The 25,217-nt window shown below is 43.5% G+C and overlaps 1 protein-coding gene across 2 annotated transcripts in view; it reads right to left on the reverse strand.

Annotated features, from left to right (window-relative positions):
- LOC149462255 (glycophorin-C-like) overlaps positions 1-24,974 on the reverse strand; it is a 45,502-nt gene extending 20,528 nt beyond the window's left edge. Inside the window, exons 1-2 of one of the 2 annotated variants that reach the window (XM_089677192.1) lie at positions 24,818-24,956; positions 10,841-11,123 (exon numbers count right to left, since the gene is read on the reverse strand). In XM_089677192.1, coding sequence (XP_089533318.1) covers positions 10,841-10,883 — 43 coding nt within the window. In that variant the 5' untranslated portion in view covers positions 10,884-11,123; positions 24,818-24,956. Of the gene's footprint in view, positions 1-10,840; positions 11,124-24,817 lie in introns of both variants that reach the window. The other variant, XM_089677191.1, reaches the window with a different exon arrangement.
- Between the last annotated feature and the right edge of the window lie 243 nt (positions 24,975-25,217).

Here is a 25,217-nt window from a genome sequence, read left to right on the forward strand (position 1 = left end):
CTCGAGGATAGAAAAGTGAAAACTGATCTCCTGCTTACAGTGGTGTCCACAATGCCACCAAAGAAATTCCAAAAGGTAGAAAAACAACATAGGGTATACGAACAGGCAGTGAAAAGTTGTTCTTCTTTCCGTGTGTGGTCTTTAGTGGTGTTAGTGAGAATGGGGTGGAAAGAAATTTTAAATTAGCATTTCTCAACCAGATTTTTGTGAAGCCCTGGGATTCCTCCAGAAGTTGATAGGAGTTCCTTGAGGAGAAAGCAACAGAAGCCTGATTTTGTGCCTACCGTGGTTTCCATCAATGCCACCAAAGCACTTTTAGAGGATGCAAAAACACCGTAGGATACAAGTACTTGGGAAATGGGATAGAAAGGCAATTTCAAAAAACATTTTGCAACCAGTGTTATGTAAAACCCTGGGGTTCCTCCAAATGTTGATAACTGTTCATTGAGGAAAGAGCAGAGGAAGCCTGATCTCCTGCCTACAGTGGTGGCCACCAAAGCAATTTTGGTGAATGCAAAAACCCCATCTGAAGTCTATACTTGTACTTGGGAGAATGGGGTAGAAACACACTTTAACTCTACATTTCTCAACCAGTATTCCATGAAACCCAACCCTGGGGTTCTTTAAGAGGTTGCTAGGAGTTTTCTCTCGAGGAGAGAGAAGTGAAAACTGATCTGCCTACAGTGGTGTCCACAAATGCCACCAAAGCAATTCCACAAGGTATAAAAACAACATAGGGTATACGAACAGGCAGTGAAAAGTTGTTCTTGTTTCCGTGTGTGGTCTTTAGTTGTATTAGTGAGAATGGGGTGGAAAGAAATTTTAAATTAGCATTTCTCAACCAGATTTTTGTGAAGCCCTGGGGTTCCTCCAGAAGTTGATAGGAGTTCCTTGAGCAGAAAGTAACGTAAGCCTGATTTTCTGCCTACTGTGGTCTCCATCAATGCCACCAAAGCAATTTTAGAGGATGGAAAACCATTGCAGGATATAAGGCCAAGCAACCAAAAGTTGTCTTTGCTCCTATCTGAGGTCTATACTCGTACTTGTAGAAATGGGGCGGAAATGTACTGTATAAGATTCTGTAAGAAAATATATGCAAGACTTCCAAATGATGGATAGCTGAGGGTTCCAAAGAATAGCAATAGAAAAATTGAGCCAAAAAAAAGAGTAAATAATTATAAACACGATAACAATACACTTTCTAAAGTATGAAAAATTGCTGTCAGTCAGTCAGAGACTGGAAAACTGCCTGCAAAAAATGTCAAAAACATGGCAAAGTAATACACAAAAAGTTGCTTTTTGAAATCTCTGGCTGCATTGTGACAGGTGATTGGCAGTGGGTTGGCAGCGAGGGGCGGCGGGAACTCTTGTGCGGCAGATGGTTTTAGCAAAATATTGCTGTTGTTTGTGAAAATTGATTATCCTTGATTTTTCACCTGGAATGTAACTATTAAGTCTGCTAAGGGGTATTGCTCATGTCACAGGGAAAGTGTAGTCATTTTATTTTAATGTGATGTAAAAATAAAAATGTTAGTCTAAAACCATTTTTTTTTTTAGTTTTGGATAGTAGATGTTTAGTTCTCACCCTGGGGTTCCTCCAAAAGTTCCCAGGGGTTCATTGAGAAGACAGCAGTGGAAGCCTGATCTCCTGCCTACAATGGTATCCTGCTCATGCCACCAACACAATTTTGGAGGATGAAAGAACACCGTAAGATAGAAGGCCAAGCAATGAGAAGTCAATTTTATTTCTATCGGAGGTCTGTAGTAGGTAAAATGGGGTGGAAAGATACAAGATTCTGCAAGAGGTGATTGTAGCCGTATTAGTGCCTTTGTGGCAGAAACAATTGAGTACTGTCCATGATACTTTTTTTATTTGCACTAACAAACAATTTTGAGGACAAGCTTTCGGGGAGTATCCCCTTCTTCAGGTCATTCAGTACTGCTTTTACCTGAAGAAGGGGACACTCCCCAAAAGCTTGTCCTCAAAATTGTTTGTTAGTGCAAATAAAAAAAGTATCACGGGCAGTACTCAAAAAATTCTACAAGAAAATACACTTCTCAAAAAATGAAAGGAACACTCTTTAATCAGAGTCTAGCATCAAGTCAATGAACCTCCTGGGATATTGATCTGGTCAGGTAAGTAGCAGAGGGGGTTGTTCATCAGTTTCAGCTGCTTTGTTATTCATGAAATTAACAACAGGCGCACTAGATGGACAACAATGAGACAATCCCCAAAACAGGAATGGTTTTACAGGTGGAAGGCACTGATATTTTTTCCCCTACTCATCTTTTCTGCCTGTTTTTCACTCATTTTGCATTTGTCTAGGGTCAGTGTCACTACTGGTAGCATGAGGCCATACCTGGACCCTACAGAGGTTGCACAGGCAGTCCAACTCCTCCAGGATGGCAGATCAATACGTACCATTGCCAGAAGGTTTTCTGTGTCTCCAAGCACAGTCTCAAGAGCATGGAGGAGATTCCAAGAGACAAGAGCATGGAGGAGATTCCAGGAGACAAGAGCATGGAGGAGATTCCAGGAGACAGGCAGTCACTCTAGGAGTAACTGAGTACCATTCTGAGTTGCTGCAATGAAATTTCGTCCAAATGGACTCGCCTGCTGCATCATTTTTTCACTTTGATTTTCGGGGTGTCTTTGAATTCAGTCCTCTGTAGGTTGATCATTTTCATTTCCATCAAATGATGGGGCGTCCTTACGCATTACCCAGTCCATGTCAGTGTAGATATCCAGCAGCAGATTTTTCCCCATTGAGATCTGATGGGTTTTCAAAGTCTTCCTTTAATTTTTGTTTATATGCAAGACTTATAGAGTACATGATAAATACAATATTATTGTTAAGGATCTTCAAAAATAGCAGTAGAGAAGAAAAAAATTAGAAAAATAGTAAACAATAATGAACTTTCTGAAAAACTGAATAACTGCAGGTTGAGTGTAGAGTATTAAAAAAATAACAAACTGGAATTTTTTGACACACCAAAAATAGCTGTTTTAGCCCAGGGTGACAAACCCTTGTTTGTGAAAAATAATTGTCCAAATTCTTGAATATTTTTTTTAGATAATGTAAAGCGGCCTTTTTTCAACCAGGGTGCTGTGGCTATTATTTCAATAGTTTTCACTTTAAAATGGGGTGCCTTGAGATGGTGCATCATTTTAAAGGCTGCCTTGACTGAAAAAATGTTGAGAAACACAGGTATAAGGTTTGATTTGTTTTTTCATCAACTCGAAGGAGGAGAGAGCAATGGAAGCCTGATCTCCTACCTATGGTAGTGTTCACCAATGCCACCAAAGCAATTTTAACCCTTTGGCGCCGGCCACCTCCCGGCCCTTTAAGGGTTCTAAAAGCTGGGAGGTGGGCCTTCGGGTCATGCGATCGCTGTGATTGGTGATCACATGATTGGAATGCTCCGGATCACAAGTGTGCATCAGGGGGGGTTGCCGACCACCCCTGGCTACCATGCTGGGAGTGTGCAGGGAGCGTGCTGTTAGCATGGTAAGCAGTTTTAAGCAGGGCTGCTGACAGAAACCATGGGGCCCCATACAGCCAGGCTAACAGGGCCCCTCTCCAAATAAACACAGTTTACTATGATTCAGTTATTAATGAACGCAGTGAGTGAGTGGTACTGATCAATCGTTGTGTTCATTCAGGAAAGGAAGGGGCTGGTAAATGTGACATATTTACCGGACCCTTCCCCTACTCTCCATCTTGAAGGATCCTATTGTGTGCTTGAAGCTGTCATGGGAAGGAGAGGAGGGAAGCCGGCAGCACTGCAGGAGTGGGGGCACACAGGGGGCCTGGGCAGCAGGGGGAAATGTATGGTGCATGGGGAGGATGATGGGTGCAGCCAGGGGGGCAATTACTGGAGCCGATCCCCTGTATGGCTCTCTTTGCAGGAAGGGGGTAAAAGTGCCCAGTAGGCAAAGCTGTGGGTAAGGGGCACCTTCATTGGGAAGGAGAGGAGGGAACCCGGCAGAACTGCAGGGGTGGGGGCACACAGGGGGCCTGGGCAGCAGGGGGAAACTTATGGTGCATGGGAAGGATGATGGGTGCAGCCAGGGGGGCAATTACTGGAGCCGATCCCCTGCATGGCTCTCTTTGCAGGAAGGGGGTAAAAGTGCCCAGTAGACAAAGCTGTGGGTAAGGGGCGCCTTCATTGGGAAGAAGAGGAGGGAAGCCGGCAGAACTGCGGGGGTGGGGGCACACAGGGGGCCTGGGCAGCAGGGGGAAACGTATGGTGCATGGGAAGGATGATGGGTGCAGCCAGGGGGGCAATTACTGGGGCCAATCCCCTGCATGGCTCTCTTTGCAGGAAGGGGGTAAAAGTGCCCAGTAGACAAAGCTGTGGGTAAGGGGCGCCTTCATTGGGAAGAAGAGGAGGGAAGCCGGCAGAACTGCGGGGGTGGGGGCACACAGGGGGCCTGGGCAGCAGGGGGAAAGGTATGGTGCATGGGAAGGATGATGGGTGCACGGGGAGGGATTACTGGAACTGATCCCCTGTATGGCTCTCTCTGCAGCAGCTGAAAGCCAGCGGGAGCGAGGGAAGAAAAAGCCAGCCAGCCAGTGAGAGCCACAAAGGGGATTGGGTCCAGTAATTGCCCCGCCCCCGCTGTGCCGATCACTCTCCCTGCCCATAACCAGCTGCCAGGGCCCCCCTCCAGGCCTGGGCTCCATACAGGAGTACCCCTTATCCACAGCCCTGGTTTGAAGGCTCACACGCTGAGTGGCCACATACTGTCTATGCATGTGACTGGAGCTAAGAGGTTAGGGATGCAAAAACATCGTAGGATATGAGGTCAAGCAGCGACAAGGCGTTTATTTCTCCCTCTGGGGTCTATACTTGTACTTGGGAAAATAGGGTGGAAATATTTGAGATTCTTAAGAAAATATATTCAAAACTTATACATGATGAATAGTTGAGGGTCCTTAATAATCGCAGTAAAGAAAAAAAAGAAAAACTCCAAAAAAAAACTCCAAAAACATGACAAGCGGTATTTTTGAAGCACCAAAAATAGCTGCTCTGGCAGCACCGTAACTGACAGGTGATTGGCAGCAGGTTGGCAGTGAGGGGCGGCGTGAACTCCAGTTTGGCAGATGGTGTTAGCAAAATATTACCCTTGTTTGTGAACAGTAATTTTCCTAATTCTTCAATTTATTTATTTTTTTTAAATGTCGTAAGGTTTGATTTTTCACCTCGAATGTAGCTATTAAGTCTGCTGAGGGGTTTTGCTCCTGTCTTATCAAAACTGAACAGCCAGTATATTAGTATGATGTTTTAATAAAAACGTAAAGTTTATTTAAAACCTTTTTTTTTTCATTTTGAAAGATAACTTGATTTTGAAACATTTCGCCTTTTTGTCCTCTACCCTTGACCTGACCTAGCTTCCCCTCCCTTCCAAAAATGTGTACTTACCTCCATCCGACATTCATCACTGCATAGAACATGTGTCATACACAAGGCCTGCGCGCTGAATCTGGCATGCCAGGCCACTTCATTTGGCCCTCGCACCTCTCCTGCAGCTGCGGCGCCCCCCTCATCTCCACCCTCACCTTGTCTCAGCAGTCAGCAGCAGAGAGGAGGACAGAACTCCTCCACCAGATCCTGTGCTTCTCCGTGCAGCCACAGAGTGCCTCGTCTCTGCCCCTCAACCCCTCCCATCCCCTATCTCAGCAGTTGACAACAGAGAGGAGGACAGAACTCTTCCACCAGATCCTGTGCTTCTCCGTGCAGCCGCAGAGAGCCTCGTCTCTGCCCCTCAACCCCTCCCATCCCCTATCTCAGCAGTTGACAGCAGAGAGGAGGACAGAACTCCTCCACCAGATCCTGTGCTTCTCCATGAAGCCACAGAGAGCCTCGTCTCTGCCCCTCAACCCCTCCCATCCCCTATCTCAGCAGTTGACAACAGAGAGGAGGACAGAACTCCTCCACCAGATCCTGTGCTTCTCCTTGAAGCCACAGAGAGCCTCATCTCTGCCCCTTAACCCCTCCCATCCCCTATCTCAGCAGTTGACAACAGAGAGGAGGACAGAACTCCTCCACCAGATCCTGTGCTTCTCCGTGAAGCCACAGAGAGCCTCGTCTCTGCCCCTCAACCCCTCCCATATCTCAATAGTTGACAGCAGAGAGGAGGACAGAACTCCTCCACCAGATCCTGTGCTTCTCCGTGCAGCCACAGAGAGCCTCGTCTCTGCCCCTCAACCCCTCCCATCCCCTATCTCAGCAGTTGACGGCAGAGAGGAGGACAGAACTCCTCCACCAGATCCTGTGCTTCTCCGTGCAGCCGCAGAGAACCTCGTCTCTGCCCCTCAACCCCTCCCATCCCCTATCTCAGCAGTTGACGGCAGAGAGGAGGACAGAACTCCTCCACCAGATCCTGTGCTTCTCCTTGAAGCCACAGAGAGCCTCATCTCTGCCCCTCAACCCCTCCCATCCCCAATCTCAGCAGTTGACAGCAGAGAGGAGGACAGAACTCCTCCACCAGATCCTGTTCTTTCACCGTGAAGCCACAGAGAGCCTCATCTCTGCCCCTCAACCCCTCCCATCCCCTATCTCAGCAGTTGATGGCAAAGAGGAGAACAGAACTCCTCCACCAGATCCTGTGCTTCTCAATGAAGCCACAGAGAGCCTCGTCTCTGCCCCTCAACCCCTCCCATCCCCTATCTCAGCAGTTGATGGCAAAGAGGAGGACAGAACTCCTCCACCAGAACCTGTGCTTTTCATTGAAGCCACAGAGAGCCTCGTCTCTGCCCCTCAACCCCTCCCATCCCCTATCTCAGCAGTTGACAGCAGAGAGGACAGAACTCCTCCACCAGATCCTGTGCTTCTCCGTGAAGCCACAGAGAGCCTCGTCTCTGCCCCTCAACCCCTCCCATCCCCTATCTCAGCAGTTGACAGCAGAGAGGAGGACTTAATTCCTCCACCAGATCCCGTGCTTCTCTGTGAAGTTGCAGTTCCCCCCAGTGTCAGTCGCTGATCGCCGCCACTACAAGTAAAAAAAAAAAAAGAAAATCCCAGTATCTAAACCGCCATTTGTAGACGCAATAACTTTCATGAAAACCAATAAATTTACATGTATTGGGATTTTTTTTTTAGCAAAGACACGGAGCAGAATACATCTTGTCCAAAATTTATGACAAAATTGGATTTTTTAATTTTTTTTACTGGACGTTTTATAGCAAAAAGTCAAAAAGGAGGAGAGGGAAGAGACGGGCTCGTTTGCTGCATGTAGGACGGAGGAGACGAGTGTGGAGTACCATCTTCAGTGAATGTACCATCTTCAGTGAATATCCCAGCACCCCGGAAAAGCTTGATTATTTGCACTGGCTATCAACTCCCAGTACCATTGTGAAGATCATCCAATCCCCGGAGCTTATGATACAACGTGCTTTTCATAAGCGCTTCTGGTGAGTGCGCATTCTATATGTTTATCTACACAGTCATTCAAGTGGAATCGTATGCGATTGGCAGAGGAATGTAGTGCGGTTCCTGTGCAAATCACACACGATATACCGCACAGGGGCGAACTGACCATTTGGTAACTCGGGCACTGCCCGAGGGCCCGGGGTCAGTAGGGGGCCCCATGATATGCCTCTGGTACCTTTTCATAGGCTTTTTTGAGTTTGGGCAAGGACACAAGGGCCCCATGATCCCCTATTGCCCGGGGGCCCCAAGAGTTGTCAGTCCACCCCTGATACCGCACCTCATATATATGAACCCGGGCTAATTCTCAATGAATCCCCCATGCATCTGGCAAACGCATGTACGTTTCTGCCTGCTAAAACGCATGGCCTGGCAATTTAAAGAGTGGCTTGATTGAAAAGATGTTGAAAAACTCTGTTCTAGGAGCATGTTTAACCCCTTCACACCTAAGGGTAAAACAAATGTTAATGCCTAGGCACAATTTTGCAACGTTGACACGTGTTAGTAAAACCGTCCATATCATCACAACTACTTTGTACATCCAGGTGAATTATACCACATTTTTTTTCGGGAAAAATTGGGATTTCATTTGGTGGTAAATGGTAATGGATATCTCCTGATTTGTTTTTATTATCAAAGGAAACTGACCCAAAATAGTAAAAAAAAAAATCATTTTTTTTTATTTAGCTGTGTGTTTCTTGTTACTACCATAACCTACCACCAAAGAACCACCAAAATAAATTCTCCAGCTCTTGACGATCGCAGCAATACCATATATGTGTATGTTATTTGTTGTTTGTACCCGGAGTACAGCCCAGAAACTATAGTGCGCATTTTGCTTTTTGTCTTTTTTTTTACCTAAAACACACTGACACTAACTGACACTGATACCAATTTTTTTTTAATCCTGACCTTTGACCCTGACCCTTTCACATTGACCTTTGACCCTGACCTTGACTCAAACAATAACCCCAGCACTGAACTAGATCAAACCTTGATCTAGGTATTTTTTCTTTATTTTTTTATTTCATTTTTTTTAATATTTATCTATGTATCTTTTTTTTTCAAACTTTTTTTTTCTCTCTATATTAGGAGTTAGAGAGATACCATGTATAATGGAATGTATATAACGATACAATGTATAATGGAATGTATATAACGATACAATGTATAATGGAATGTATATAATGATACAATGTATAATGGAATGTATATAATGATAAAATATATAATAAAATGTATATAATGATACAATGTATAATGGAATGTATATAATGATACAATGTATAATGGAATGTATATAATGATATAATGTATAATAGGATGTAAATAATGATACAATGTATAATGGAATGTATATAATGATACAATGTATAATAGGATGTACATAATGATACAATGTATAATATGATGTATATAATGATACAATGTATAATAGGATGTATATAATGATACAATGTATAATGAAATGTATATAATGATACAATGTATAATGGAATGTATATAATGATACAATGTATAATGGAATGTATATAATGATACAATGTATAATAGGATGTATATAATGATACAATGTATAATATGATGTATATAATGATACAATGTATAATAGGATGTATATAATGATACAATGTATAATAGGATGTATATAATGATACAATGTATAATGAAATGTATATAATGATACAATGTATAATGGAATGTATATAATGATACAATGTATAATGGAATGTATATAATGATACAATGTATAATGGGATGTATATAATGATACAATGTATAATGGAATGTATATAATGCTACAACGTATAATAGGATGTATATAATGATACAATGTATAATATGATGTATATAATGATACAATGTATAATAGGATGTATATAATGATACAATGTATAATAGGATGTATATAATGATACAATGTATAATAGGATGTATATAATGATACAATGTATAATGAAATGTATATAATGATACAATGTATAATGGAATGTATATAATGATACAATGTATAATGGAATGTATATAATGATATAATGTATAATAGGATGTAAATAATGATACAATGTATAATGGAATGTATATAATGATACAATGTATAATAGGATGTACATAATGATACAATGTATAATATGATGTATATAATGATACAATGTATAATAGGATGTATATAATGATACAATGTATAATGAAATGTATATAATGATACAATGTATAATGGAATGTATATAATGATACAATGTATAATGGAATGTATATAATGATACAATGTATAATATGATGTATATAATGATACAATGTATAATAGGATGTATATAATGATACAATGTATAATAGGATGTATATAATGATACAATGTATAATGAAATGTATATAATGATACAATGTATAATGGGATGTATATAATGATACAATGTATAATGGAATGTATATAATGCTACAACGTATAATAGGATGTATATAATGATACAATGTATAATAGGATGTATATAATGATACAATGTATAATGAAATGTATATAATGATACAATGTATAATGGAATGTATATAATGATACAATGTATCTCTCTCCTTCATGCATAGAGAAAGAAAAAAAAACAAGGGGGCTGGGCTGTACAGTGACTGATCACTGTGATAGCCAATCAGAGGCTATCACAGCAATCATGTGCCCCGGAATCGGGAGTCCGGATTGTTTGAACGGGACTCGGGGCTCTCAGTGACACCGTGGTCTTTGTGCTGGGAGCTCGCAGTATGACGCACTGCCAGCACAAAGACAAGTACAAAAATATGCGGCCCCCACAGAAAAAAAGCCCAGTTCTGTGAGGCCTCATATTTGTGTGACATTGGCGTCAAGGGGTTAAATAACACAATGTTACCGCCAGGGGCAGACTGATAAATTATGGGGCCCCCGGGCAATAGGGGATCATGGGGCCTCTGTGTCCTTACCCAAACTCAAAAAAGCCTATGAAAAAGGTACCAGGGGCATCTCATGGGGCCCCCTACTGACCCCGGGCCCTCGGGTAGTGCCCGAGTTTCCCAATGGTCAGTCCGCCCCTGGTTACTAAACAGCGTGGAATATTACAGACAGGTATGTATAATGGGAGCATCACAGCAGGTTGCTAAGTCTTGCTGGGGCTTGTAGTCCCCCACCCTATGCCGCCCATCCCTGCGGTGAGTGTTGCCATCAGTTCCTGTAGACTGGGAGTCGCACGGTCCTTATCTGACGGTGGTAGCAGACCGCGCACATTCCTGGGGCACACTACAAAGACCAGCCGCCCAACTCTTCCCCCCCCCCCCACCAGCTCCTGCACTCCGCTGATAAACAGCTTAGCGCCTCCTCAGGAGTTCTCAGAGCCACTGGAAGGAAACTCTTCCAGAGAGATAACGGACGCAGAATCCGTAATACCTTTGAGTCCTGGCAGGAGGCCCGGGTCACGGGGAGACGTCATACCGCCAAGTCCTGGCAGGAGGCCTGGGTCATGGGGAGAGAAAGGAAGGAGGAAGACAAAACTCCAACAAAACCCACTCAGAGCCGGATGTAAAGGTGTTCGATGTCTGCGCCCTCCGTGATTTCTACACTCGGAACAGAAGTAGATCGTTGTGCCGCTTCAGTCATCAATTATTGCCGAACGTTTGGAGGTTCAGTGTGCTTCTTTATTTGCTGCCTTCACGATTTTTTAATATTGATACTAAGGCAGAACGAAAAGATGGGATTTTAGGTTCCGGGACACGATTGCAATGTATAAAATAAAAATACACCCCCATTCCCCCCTTCTATTTGTCATGTGCGTCTCCTCCCACCTCATTTTGATATCTCATCTCATATTCTTCCTCCATCCCCACGCTCCTCTCTTTCTTTTCTTTTCTTTCTCTCATTTACACCCTCTTTTCTCATAGTCTAATTAGCTATTATTCTCATTCGGTACGGAACACCCATAGCTATACAGATGTAACAATATTCTACAACAGTAACCCACATTTTTTTTTTGAGATGGAAATATATGTCATAGATGCCTTGAGAGGATACTTTTGACGACCACTTCAGAATCCGCTTATGTATACTTTCCTTACATAGAGCCTAGTGTATACCTTAATTATCGAAAGTACATGCTACTGTCAGTTTTGCTATGGTTACGTCTATCACTTTTGCCTTACTGTGGAACTCCGTCCTCTGATGTTATACAAATTAATATATTGTCTTGATCCCGTCTGCGTTACGGGAGAACGTACTAGAAACTTTGCACGGACTGCGATCCGTATCTGTCTATCATTTGTTTACCTTTCATACTTCAATAAAACGTTTTTTTTTGGAAAAAAAAAAAAAAAAATAAAAATACACAATTTTATTACAAGAATTGAAAAGTTGAAAATATAAAAATTGTATACAAAATAGACTATTTCCTCCCTTAAAGTGTTACTAAACCCCGGACCCCGCATTCCCTATATCTGCTCTCCCTGGACCCTGCATTCACTATATCTGCTCTCCCCGGACCCTGCATTCACTATATCTGCTCTCCCTGGACCCTGCATTCACTATATCTGCTCTCCCTGGACCCTGCATTCACTATATCTGCTCTCCCCGGACCCTGCATTCACTATATCTGCTCTCCCTGGACCCTGCATTCACTATATCTGCTCTCCCCGGACCCTGCATTCACTATATCCGCTCTCCCCGGACCCAGCATTCACTATATCTGCTCTCCCCGGACCCCGCATTCACTATATCTGCTCTCCCCGGACCCCGCATTCACTAAATCCGCTCTCCCCGGACCCCGCATTCACTATATCCGGTCTCCACGGACCCCGCATTCACTATATCTGGTCTCCCCGGACCCCGCATTCACTATATCTGGTCTCCCCGGACCCTGCATTCACTATATCCACTCTCCCCGGACCCCGCATTCACTATAGCTGGTCTCCCCGGACCCTGCATTCCCTATATCCGCTCTCCCCGGACCCTGCATTCACTATATCCGCTCTCCCGGACCCCGCATTCACTATATCCAGTCTCCCCGGACCCTGCATTCACTATATCCACTTTCCCCGGACCCTGCATTCACTATATCCGGTCTCCCCGGACCCTGCATTCACTATATCCACTCTCCCCGGACCCTGCATTCACTATATCCACTCTCCCCGGACCCTGCATTCACTATATCCGGTCTCCCAGGACCCTACATTCACTATATCCGCTCTCCCCGGACCCCGCATTGACTATATCCACTCTCCCCGGACCCCGCATTCACTATAGCTGGTCTCCCCGGACCCTGCATTCCCTATATCCGCTCTCCACGGACCCCGCATTCACTATATCCGCTCTCCCCGGACCCTGCATTCACTATATCCGCTCTCCCCGGACCCTGCATTCACTATATCCGCTCTCCCCGGACCCCGCATTCACTATATCCACTCTCCCCGAACCCCGCATTCACTATATCCGCTCTCCCCGAACCCCGCATTCACTATATCCGCTCTCCCCGGACCCCGCATTCACTATATCCACTCTCCCCGGATCCTGCATTCACTATATCCGCTCTCCCTGGACCCTGCATTCACTATATCCGCTCTCCCCGGACCCTGCATTCACTATATCCGCTCTCCCCGGACCCTGCATTCACTATATCCTCTGTATATCTGTATACAGACGGATTTTACTGTTGTGGGTTTAGTACGCCTCCTGAAGACGCAGGGTCTCCTGTGAAACACGTTGAGGTGCTTTACCTACGTTGAAGGTACCATGTGATTTGAAACTCTCATCGCATGGCAAGTCGCACCCGGAATGACCGGGCACTAATGTATGTCACCTTCACAGCTTTCTAGACAGGCCCCCTGGTCCTGAATCAGAACTGGATTCACACATATTATATCCCGGCTTATGAATTGGTCCTTCTCAGGGACAGTGGAAGGGCTGTGAGCTCCGTACACCCGCAGGCGTCTCCCGGCACACAATACATGGTATACAGATTGAATTATGAATCAGATAAGCCGACAGGACAGCGGCGGCAGCTGCTCAACGTCCCAACTGAGCCGACGGCGTCTGCCGGCAAAATGGAAGCTATCAACGCTGAGCCATATCACTTGGAGGGAAATTATTACCTGACTTCCCAAGCTGTTCATTTTGTGTCACCAACAATTAAACATACAGGGGGTGTCACTAAAATACAAGAGGAGCCATTCAACGGCTTGTTACTAGCATACTAAAGATGGTGAGAGCAGAGCGAGCCGAGCGATCGAGTGTATTCCTCAGACATGTGCGGTCCTTTTCACTCCAAATCAAAATTCAGACGAATTTTCCATTAATCGCAGATTTATCCAAATTATGAATTACAAAAGTAATACATTTAAATGAATTTGAATAACAAATCTAAATTCAGCCGAAATTTCAAAACGATTTGAAAGCAAAAAAAGAATTTGAATTAGAAAAAAAAAAGAATGGAATAAAATAGGATAGAAAATAAAGGAATAGAAAGAATAAAAACAGAATACAAAAGAAAAGAATAGAATACAAAAGAATAGAGTGAAACAGAACAAAAATTGAATAGAAAATAAAGGAATAAAATAGGATAGAACAGAACAGAATACAAAAGAATAGTATAGAATATAAAAGAACAGAGTAATACAGAATAAAAACAGACTAGAAAATCAAACAATATAATAGAAAAGAATAGAATCAATTTGAATAGAATAGAAAAGTAAAAAAATAGAATAGAAAGAATAGACTCAATGGTACGTATTGATGGGCCATCCTGGAGGAGTTGGACTGCCTGTGCAACCTCTGTAGGGTCCAGGTATGGCCTCATGCTACCAGTAGTGACACTGACCCTAGCCAAATGCAAAACTAGTGAAAAACAGTCAGAAAAGATGAGTAGGAAAAAAATGTCAGTGGCCTCCACCTGTAAAACCATTCCTGTGTTGGGGGTCATCTCATTGTTGCCCATCTAGTGCACCTGTTGTTAATTTCATTAACACCAAAGCAGCTGAAACTGATGAACAACCCCCTCTGCTACTTACCTGACCAGATCCATATCCCAGGAGATTCATTGACTTGATGCTAGGCTCTGATTAACAAGTCTTCCTTTCATTCCTTTCAATACTGTACACCCAGCATACCCCGGGGACGGGGACAGGATGCTGGAATATCCTGTTTGTATCAGCGGGAAGCGTTTATTCAAGTGGCTGTAATGTTAGAAGGTTATTCTCTGCATGACGGATAAAACCTTCTGCATGCACCTCCCCCTCCCCCCCATACTTATGTGATCCCGAACTCGATCCACCAATGTGTACGAGAGCAGAGGCTCTCTTTGCTCTGTCTCTCCTGATTGGACAAAGAGGCAGAGGTGGGAGCAATTGGCTCCTGCTGCCGTCAATCACAGCCAGTGTGGAGAGAGTGGGGGAAGGGCAGAGCCACACTCTGTGAGTCCATGGACACACGGAATGGGGTTCTGGAGTGAGCAAGCAAGAGTGCCCCCATAGCAAGTGGCTTTCTATGGGGGCACTCAGCAGTGGGGAAGAGCCAGGAGTGCCAGCTGGGAACCCAAAAGGAGGAGGTTTGAGGCTGCTCTGTGCAAAACCAATATGGTTGTGATCTGCGATTTGGCCACTGCAATCACATATTTTATATAGTGAATGTAGGGTCCAGGGAGACCAGATATAGTAAATGCAGGGTCCGGGGAGACCAGATATAGTGAATGCAGGGTCCGGGGAGACCAGATATAGTGAATGCAGGGTCCAGGGAGACCAGATATAGTGAATGCAGGGTCCGGGGAGACCAGATATAGTGAATGCCTGGTCCTGGAGACCAGATATAGTGAATGCAGGGTCCTGGAGACCAGATATAGTGAATGCAGGGTCCGGGGAGAGCAGATATAGTGAATGCAGGGTCCAGGGAGAGCGGATATAGTGAATGCAGGGTCCGGGGAGAGCAGATATAGTGAATGCAGGGTCCGGGGAGAGCAGATATAGTGAATGCAGGGTCCGGGGAGAGCGGATATAGTGAATGCAGGGTCCGGGGAGAGCAGATATAGTGAATGCAGGGTCCAGGGAGAGCAGATATAGTGAATGCGGGGTCCAGGGAGAGCGGATATAGTGAATGCAGGGTCCAGGGAGAGAGGATATAGTGAATGCAGGGTCCGGGGAGAGCGGATATAGTGAATGCAGGGTCTGGGGAGAGTGGATATAGTGAATGCAGGGTCCGGGGAGACCGGATATAGTGAATGCAGGGTCCGGGGAGAGCGGATATAGTGAATGCAGGGTCTGGGGAGAGCGGATATAGTGAATGCAGGGTCCGGGGAGAGCAGATATAGTGAATGCAGGGTCCGGGGAGAGCGGATATAGTGAATGCAGGGTCCGGGGAGAGCAGATATAGTGAATGCAGGGTCTAGGGAGAGCAGATATAGTGAATGCAGGGTCCGGGGAGAGCGGATATAGTGAATGCAGGGTCCAGAGAGACCGGATATAGTGAATGCGGGGTCCGGGGAGAGCAGATATAGTGAATGCAGGGTCCAGGGAGAGCAGATATAGTGAATGCGGGGTCCGGGGAGAGCGGATATAGTGAATGCAGGGTCCGGGGAGAGCGGATATAGTGAATGCAGGGTCCGGGGAGAGCGAATATAGTGAATGCAGGGTCCGGGGAGAGCAGATATAGTGAATGCAGGGTCCAGGGAGAGCAGATATAGTGAATGCAGGGTCCGGGGAGAGCGGATATAGTGAATGCAGGGTCCGGGGAGAGCGGATATAGTGAATGCAGGGTCCAGAGAGACCGGATATAGTGAATGCAGGGTCCAGGCAGAGCGGATATAGTGAATGCAGGGTCCGGGGAGAGCGGATATAGTGAATGCAGGGTCCAGAGAGACCGGATATAGTGAATGCAGGGTCCAGGCAGAGCGGATATAGTGAATGCAGGGTCCGGGGAGAGCGGATATAGTGAATGCAGGGTCCGGGGAGAGCGGATATAGTGAATGCAGGGTCCGGGGAGAGCGGATATAGTGAATGCAGGGTCCGGGGAGAGCGGATATAGTGAATGCAGGGTCCGGGGAGAGCGGATATAGTGAATGCAGGGTCCAGGGAGAGCGGATATAGTGAATGCGGGGTCCGGGGAGAGCGGATATAGTGAATGCAGGGTCCGGGGTTTAGCAACACTTTCAGATTTGTTTTACGTTCCTCATGAAGGGGTTGATCACGTTTAGTTTGGGAGGAATATATTGCTATAAATATTGGTATTGTTCTTCTAATATGATCATTATTATTAAAAATAACTATTTTCTCTGCCTCCTTGGTGCTGAATGTCTGCCGCTATGACTTCAGCCCCCAGTTATCTAGATATCCGGCACCAAGACCCGGGGTGACCCTGCCGTGTGACCGTCCCGCTATCTCTGTCATGGGTCACACACAGACAATCCCGGAGAGCTGGCCGGCTCACAACTCGCCCACACGGCTCTGAGAATATTTTTAGATCAGATAAGAAAAGAGTGAGATTTCCTCTGCAGCTCTCTCCCCGCCGCCAGCAGAAAAGTAACAGGAGCGACTGATCAACCGCCATCCCACACATTCTGTGACACCCTGCATGTTATAGAAATGAGAATAAAAACTGCTCAGGGTCAAATAAACTTTCAAAAAATAAAAAAAGTGAAAAAGCAAACTGTACAGCAACACTCAAAAACCCAGCCATGCAAAAACATCCAAATACGAAAATAATTGTGCCATACCTTTAAATGAATTAAACATTTATATCACCCGTAAGGACAAAACATGTGAAATCCCAACCACGGCACCACCTGCCTGGAGTTTGCATGTTCTTCCTGTGCCTGCGTGGGTTTCCTCCGAGTAATCTCTGGTTTCCTCCCACCAGGGGCGCACTGACCATTTGGAAACTCGGGCACTGCCCGAGGGCCCGGGGTCAGTAGGGGGCCCCATGAGATGCCCCTGGTACCTTTTTCATAGGCTTTTTTGAGTTCGGGCAAGGACACAGGGGCCCCATGATCCCCTATTGCCCGGGGGCCCCATGAGTTGTCAGTCCGCCCCTGTTCTGGCCCCAGACCTTCCACTTGACTCTAAAATGATCACCTGTAAAGGCATTTAAAGCATCACCTATGCAGAATTTAAATGCTTTCCTATAGTAGAACTACTGCTACAGGGCGGCAGGGCTGCACAAAATCACCTATTTATACCTTATAGAAATAAGTAAGCGCTAAAAGTAAAAGTAAAACAAGCCGCTGAACACTAAATGTACCAAAACAACCTCAAAGATCCACATATAAACAAGAGTGAAGCGCTATAAAAATAACCAAAAAATATTTAAAATCTATAACACGTTTTGCATAATTTATGGTGAATGACACATCGCGGTGCAAACATATATAGAGAAATGCAAGCAATAGTATAGTCCTTATAATGTCGCTATTAGAGTGACTTAATATAGCGTGAGTGCCCAGTTCAAAGTATCCCAGAAGGTGGAGTAAAGTGAAGGATCAATAGGATCCCTGTTGATACATGGTGATATCCAAAAAAAAACGATATGTGGTGATATCCAAAACCGTTATAAGACTGCGCACTCACCAGATGCACAATCAATATGCGCATGTAAGAAATGACCCCTCTTAAAGTATTATTATTATTACATCGAGTTTATATAGCGCCAAAGGGTTTGCTCAGCGCTGTACAATAGATGGCTCCAGGACTCGTCTGGAATAAGGTCTGGTCTATTCCTGTGTTTTGATCCCTCGGCTATCAAGCATGGCTCCGTTCCCCTTTTAGACGTGACTCTGTGGGAATAGACCAGACCTTATTCCAGACGAGTCCTGGAGCCATACCTTAAGAGGGGTCATCTCTTACATGCGCATATTGATTGTGCATCTGGTGAGTGCGCAGTCTTATATCGGTTTTGGATATCACCACATATCGTTTTTTTTTGGATATCACCATGTATCAACAGGGATCCTATTGATCCTTCACTTTACTCCACCTTCTGGGATACTTTGAACTGGGCACTCACGCTATATTAAGTCACTCTAATAGCGACATTATAAGGACTATAGTATTGCTTGCATTTCGCTATATATGTTTGCACCGCGATGTGTCATTCACCATAAATTATGCAAAACGTGTTATAGATTTTAAATATTTTTTGGTTATTTTTATAGCGCTGCACTCTTGTTTATATGTATATATACCTGATTTGCATTTCCAGGTAGGGGGTGCGGGCGGTCGCACAGCCATTGGTGTCTGGAGGTGTCAATTACTGGGTCCCGGCTGGAGATTCCCCACTGGCAGGTAAAACTGACAGGGGAGAGACCTGTGTGTAAACAACACAGGTCTGTCTCCTGCCAGCAAGGACATGCTGCTTTGTATCTCTCTGCACAGCATGTATCCCAAGTAAATTGCACACAGCACAGATCAACTGTGGGTGGAGGATTATAACTTTTTTTTTTCTATGGTTGAACTGGATGGACTTTTGTCTTTTTTCAGCCAGACAAACTATGTAACCCTTTGATTGCCCCTCATGTTAACCCCTTCCTGCCCAGTGCAATTAGTACAGTGTCAGTGCTTTTTGTTAGCATTGATCACTGTATTGGTGTCACTGGGGATGTCAGTGACAGTTAGTTCCCCCCCCAGTGTCAGAATGCCCGCCGCAGTCCCGCTAAGTCTCTGACCACCGCCATTACTAGTATAAAAAAATATTCCACTATCTATACCGCCATTTGTAAACGCTACAACGTTTACATAAACCAATTAATTTGATCTAATCATTCCCCCTGATGAAGTCACGTGACCCTGTGACGATACGCGTAGGGGAGGGGCTCTGACGTCACGACATTGCACTGGAGAGGCTCGGTGATCTGAATACAGACACAGGTAGACAGCACTGCAGGAACAGAGGCAGAGCACATTTATGCTGGACTACAATTGTATACTACTGTGCAACTGGCAGCAATAAACCCCCTTTTTGCACAAGGATAAGACACTATGGTCTGTTTGTCTTCCTTTCTCAATTGAACAACACCCTTTGAGCTGATATAAGGAGGACTGGAAAAGGAAACAGCCCCAGGAGGGGAATTGGGAGATCCTCAGAGAGATGGTCAGTATACCCACTCATGAGCAGCTACAGGAGAACAAATATAAATCCACATCCACCTTCTGAGATAATTCAAGAGCATCATTCCATCCCATCTATCCTGGAAGGATAAAAAGTGTATTTGCCTGGATTTATTCAGGCAAATATAGAGGTGAGCACATAGGGAGACCATTAAGCACTCGGCGAGAGGGAACCAAGAATCCACCTGCACATTTATTTTGAAAGACTTTTTTTTTTTTTTTTTTTTTTTTTTTTTTTTATTGAATATATCATAAGCACGTGCACATAATATATATGTGTTTGCACAATATAAATATAAGGATCACAGTAGAATAGAGGAGTATTTCTGATTTGTATATCACTGTACTTTAATAGGCACTATCACCTTAGGATTATCAGTTATTAATGTCACTTGCATGAAGATTAATATTCACAATGATGTTTTGAGTCACTAGTAATAATTGTTTGATACATGCAGTATCTTGAAAGCTATTCATTAGCACTTTGAAAGTATAAGATATACATATTGGTACATGGGAGCGCGGCACTATCTATTTTGAAAATTAATTTGCACGCATTGGGATTTTTTTTTTAGGAAAGACACGGAGCAGAATACATTTTTGCCTAAATTTATGATGAAATTTGATTTTTTAAATTTTTTTTACTGGACATATTTATAGCAAAAAAGTAAAAAATATTGTTTTTTTCACAAAATTATTGGTATTTTTTTGTTTATAGCTCAAAAAAATAAAACAAGCAGAGGTGATCAAATACTACCGAAAGAAAGCTCTATTCATGGGGAGAAAAGGACGCAACTTTAATTTGGGTGCACAACCGCGCAATTGTCAGTTGAATTAATGCAGCGCCGTAACGCACAAAATGGCCTGGTCAGGAAGGGGGGTTTCAGATTGTAGGAAAGCATGTATTTATTTCAGGAACTTATATAGCGCCCTCAATTTAAAAATATATGTTAAAATTAGAGATGAGCGAATCGAACCAGGCGAAGTGGAATTCGATTCGAATTTCAGGAAAAATTTGATTCGCGTCGAATCCGAATATTAGCCTACTTCGGGTGCGCGAATCGGATTTTTCCCGATCAGCCGGCAAAAGTGTCCCTGCAGAGAGCTCCGCTATTTCTGACAGTTCTGTGACCGTTCCTTCACATGTACAGCGGTTGAAACATTGTATCTATTTGTTTCCATTTAGGATACAGATGTTTTTATTCGGAAACAGATACAATGATTCAACCGCTGTAAATGTGAAAGTCAGAGAACTGTCAGAAATAGAGGAGCTCTGCAGATACACTTTTTGCCGGTTTGGAATTATTCTTATTTTCATCATACTTCTTCTTCTTCTTCATCCTCATCCTCAGAAGAAGAAGAAGAGGATGAGGATGAAGAAGAAGAAGAAGAAGTAGGATGAAAATAAGAAGAATTCCAAGCCGGCAAAAAGTGTATCTGCAGAGCTCCGCTAAGTGTATCTGCAGAGCTCCGCTATTTCTGACAGTTCTGTGACATTCCCTCCATACAGCGGTTGAAACATTGTATCTATTTGATTCCTTCTCCTTCTTCTCAGCCTTCTCCTTCTTCTCATCCTTCTCCTTCTTCTCATCCTTCTCCTTCTCCTTCTTCTCATCCTTCTCCTTCTCCTTCTTCTCATCCTTCTCCTTCTCCTTCTTCTCATCCTTCTCCTTCTCCTTCTTCTCATCCTTCTCCTTCTTCTCATCCTTCTCCATCTTCTCATCCTTCTCCTTCTCCTTCTTCTCATCCTTCTCCTTCTCCTTCTTCTCATCCTTCTCCTTCTCCTTCTTCTCATCCTTCTCCTTCTTCTCATCCTTCTCCTTCTTCTCATCCTTCTCCTTCTTCTCATCCTTCTCCTTCTTCTCATCCTTCTCCTTCTTCTCATCCTTCTCCTTCTTCTCATCCTTCTTCTCATCCTTCTCCTTCTTCTCATCCTTCTTCTCATCCTTCTCCTTCTTCTCATCCTTCTCCTTCTTCTCATCCTTCTCCTTCTTCTCATCCTTCTCCTTCTCCTTCTTCTCATCCTTCTCCTTCTTCTCATCCTTCTCCTTCTTCTCATCCTTCTCCTTCTCCTTCTTCTCATCCTTCTCCTTCTCCTTCTTCTCATCCTTCTCCATCTTCTCATCCTTCTCCTTCTCCTTCTTCTCATCCTTCTCCTTCTTCTCATCCTTCTCCTTCTTCTCATCCTTCTTCTCATCCTTCTCCTTCTTCTCATCCTTCTTCTCATCCTTCTCCTTCTTCTCATCCTTCTCCTTCTCCTTCTTCTCATCCTTCTCCTTCTCCTTGTCCTTCCTCATCTCCAAGGGCATTTAAATTAAAGGTACAGTGTTCTGCACTAATTTAAAGGCTCTCTGAAGCCTAGAAACCCTTTTAATAAGTTAAATTCGTAGCGAATTAATTCGCATCGAATCAAATTTCTTCCTCAAATTCGGCGAATCAGCCGAATCGAATTTTTGAATAATTCGCTCATCTCTAGTTAAAATGACTTTTTTTTATATTTAAAAAAAATCTAAACAATATATTTAAAAAAATATATTTTTTTAAAAATATATATTTTTTAAATATATTTTTCAGATTTTTAACATATATTCTCACATATATTTGTAAATGCATTTAAAAAACTGTAGATTTATATTTTTAAAGACATACAATATATTTGAAATGTATTTTTTTAAATATTTTTCATATATTTTGTAATAAAAACGAATTTCAACATGCAGTATATGTGTGTATGTATATATATATATATATATATATATATATATATACACATATTTAATGAAATATATTTTGAGATATATTGAATATTTTAATCAGGTTAATCACTAAACCGCGCCAATTGATGCTTTTAAATATTCAATATTATATCCAATCAGCTGCCACTTTAAATAACTATGTAAAACTTATTCCAAAAAAATACCACTCCTATTATTAGTGATAATTAGTGGCGCATTATGTGTCACACTAATTCCTTTTGATGTGCAAACTAATGCCGGCCATAGACCAGTTGAAAATCGGCCGATTTTCACACCGTTAGTGGGTTAATTGGTCGCCCGTTTTTCGGGCTTTGACACATTTTTTTTAATTGGTAAAGTTGCAAAATTTGCGGTTGATTTTGATGATCAGCCGATTTTCCCGGCAATGATGGGCAAATCGGCCGATCGTTTTACCGAAAAAAAAATCTGCGCATGAGCCGTGACCTGCAAGAGGAAGAAAAAGAAGAAGATTGAGAAAAAAAGAAGAAGAAAATGAAGAAGAAGAAAATGAAAATGAAGAAGAAGACGAAGAAAATGAAGAAGTAGAAAAAGAAGAAGAAGAGGAAGAAGAAAAAGAAGAAGATGAAGAAGAAGTAGAAAGAAGAAGAAAAAGAAGAAGAAGAAGAAAAAGAAGAAAATAAGGAAAAAGAAGAAGAAGCAGAAGAAGAAGAAGAAGAAGATAAAAAAAAAGAAGAAGAAGTAGAAAAAGAAGAAGGAGAAGAAAAAGAAGAAAAAGAAGAAGAAGAAGAAGAGGAAGAAAAAGAAGAAGAAGAATGAGAAAAAGAAGAAAAGAAGAAGAAACAGAAGAAGAAGAAGAAGAAAAAGAAGAATGAGAAAAAGAAGAAAAAGTAGAAGAAAAAGAAGCAGAAAAAGAAGCAGAAAAAGAAGGAGAAGAAAAAGAAGAAAAGAAGAAGAATGAGAAAAAGAAAAAAAAATAAGAAACAGAAGAAGAAGCAGAAGAAGAAGAAAAAAGAAGAAAAAGAAGAAACAGAAGAAGAAGAAGGAGAAAAAGAAGAAAAGAAAAAGAAACAGAAGAAGAAAAAGAAGAAGAAGAGGAAGAAAAAGAAGAAGAATGAGAAAAAGAAGAAACAGAAGAAGAGGAAGAAGAAAAAGAAGCAGAAAAAGAAGAAGAAGCAGAAAAAGAAGAAGCAGAAAAAAAGAAGAAGAAAAAGAAGGAGAAAAAGAAAAAGAAGAAGAAGAATTCCAGTCCGCTATTATATTTTATATGAAAAGCCTTACTTGCGGTTGCACCAATGTATCTATTTGTATCCAGATAAAACCATCGGTATCTGAAATGGATACAAATGGATACATTGTTGCAACTGCAAGACTTTCATGTCAAATATAATAGCAGGGCTCTCTGCAGGGACAGAAGTAATTAAATGCCGGCTGTAGATGGGATGAAAATCGGCCGATTTTTTTACTGTTGGTGGTAACGCCGGCCTATTGAACAACCGATTTTTCGTTTTTTTTAATTAAAAAACGGCCAGTTTTCGACCCGTCTATGGCCCGCATTATTTACACAAATATTAAGTGACATAAAATTATATGTGACAAAAAATAAACAAACTATATAAGTTATAATTGTGCCCACAAAACACCGTGAAATATAAGTCCAGTGTAATCAATAATGAATTTGAAAAAAAATATATTGAATATGGCCAAATTTGTAGCATTTCAAATATATTGCAATATATTTGGGAAGAATAATTTTAAAATATTTTTCTTCCATGTGGGTAACTTAACATACTGTACATACCTGCAGCGGTTCGCATGAAGGGGGTGGGATTCTGATGCGGTGTGGAATTCACACTGAAAACGCTGCAAGTTCTGCACCGCATCAGTGTGAACCCGAGCTAATAAAATAAAAAAGCTGAACAGAACGCGAAACGTGGCAAAAACACATCAAAATCGCGGGTAGGAAAAAAGCACTGGAGAAAGCATAAAACGCACAGACCTCAGTCACATTGGGGGCGACTTGGCATGCGAGTTTGCCGTGCCATGCGACTTGCAAATCGCATGGTTAGTCGCAGCCAGGGGCGGACTGACAACTCATGGGGCCCCCGGGCAATAGGGGATCATGGGGCCCCTGTGTCCTTGCCCAAACTCAAAAAAGCCTATGAAAAAGGTACAAGGGGCATCTCATGGGGCCCCTTACTGACCCCGGGCCCTCGGGCAGTGCCCGAATTTCCAAATGGTCAGTCCGCCCCTGGTCGCACCCTATTGTCCGCAATTACAGCGGTCATATCGGCGCGGTTCTCACTCGGTCGGAGCCGCACCGATTTCTGAAGTCTTGCAAGTCACACCTCAAGCCGGAATATCATCTGACGTTGAAATGGTGCGACTTCACTAAAAGTCGCATGATTTCGTAGTCAGATGGGTGTGAGCGCGGTGTACCTGCCCCTATGTGACCCAACCCATAATGCAGATAAGTGAGTCGACCGCAGAACCTGTGTAATAAGTAGGTGTTCGGTTTAAAAGGGGCGAGGGGGCCACCATAAGGCGTCGGAGGAACCGTGGCGCGGCGTGGTACTCACGTGGAGGTGGAGAAGTGAAGTCGCTTTTGTTGGCGGAGGACATGGCGGAGGGGCCCCTGTGGTAGTGTGGCCCCGGGTGTGGGAGGAAGGCTCTGCGGTGGCTCCTCTGACGCTCTGTAGACTGGAAGAGACACAGGACATGTCAGAGGAGCCGGGAACATAGGGGGAGGGAGGGGCTCCCACACCAGATAACAGGCCGCCTCGGCTATCAGCCAGGAGCAAACAGCTGACAACCAGAAAAAGTCTCTAGAAAGCCTCAGGGCGGCTTCCCGAGGAACACACCACCAAGGAGGAGACCGGCGCATTTAAAGAGGATCCCCCCTCCAAGAAAAGAGGACCACTTCACTGCAATTTTGGCAATCTGAGAGTCCCTCCGTGTTCAGAGACTGTATAGGGTGTA

This window comes from Staurois parvus, unplaced genomic scaffold (genome assembly GCF_062004578.1).
Source record: "Staurois parvus isolate SC_StPar_1 unplaced genomic scaffold, SC_StPar_1.0 ptg000179l, whole genome shotgun sequence".
Classification (NCBI taxonomy): domain Eukaryota; kingdom Metazoa; phylum Chordata; class Amphibia; order Anura; family Ranidae; genus Staurois; species Staurois parvus.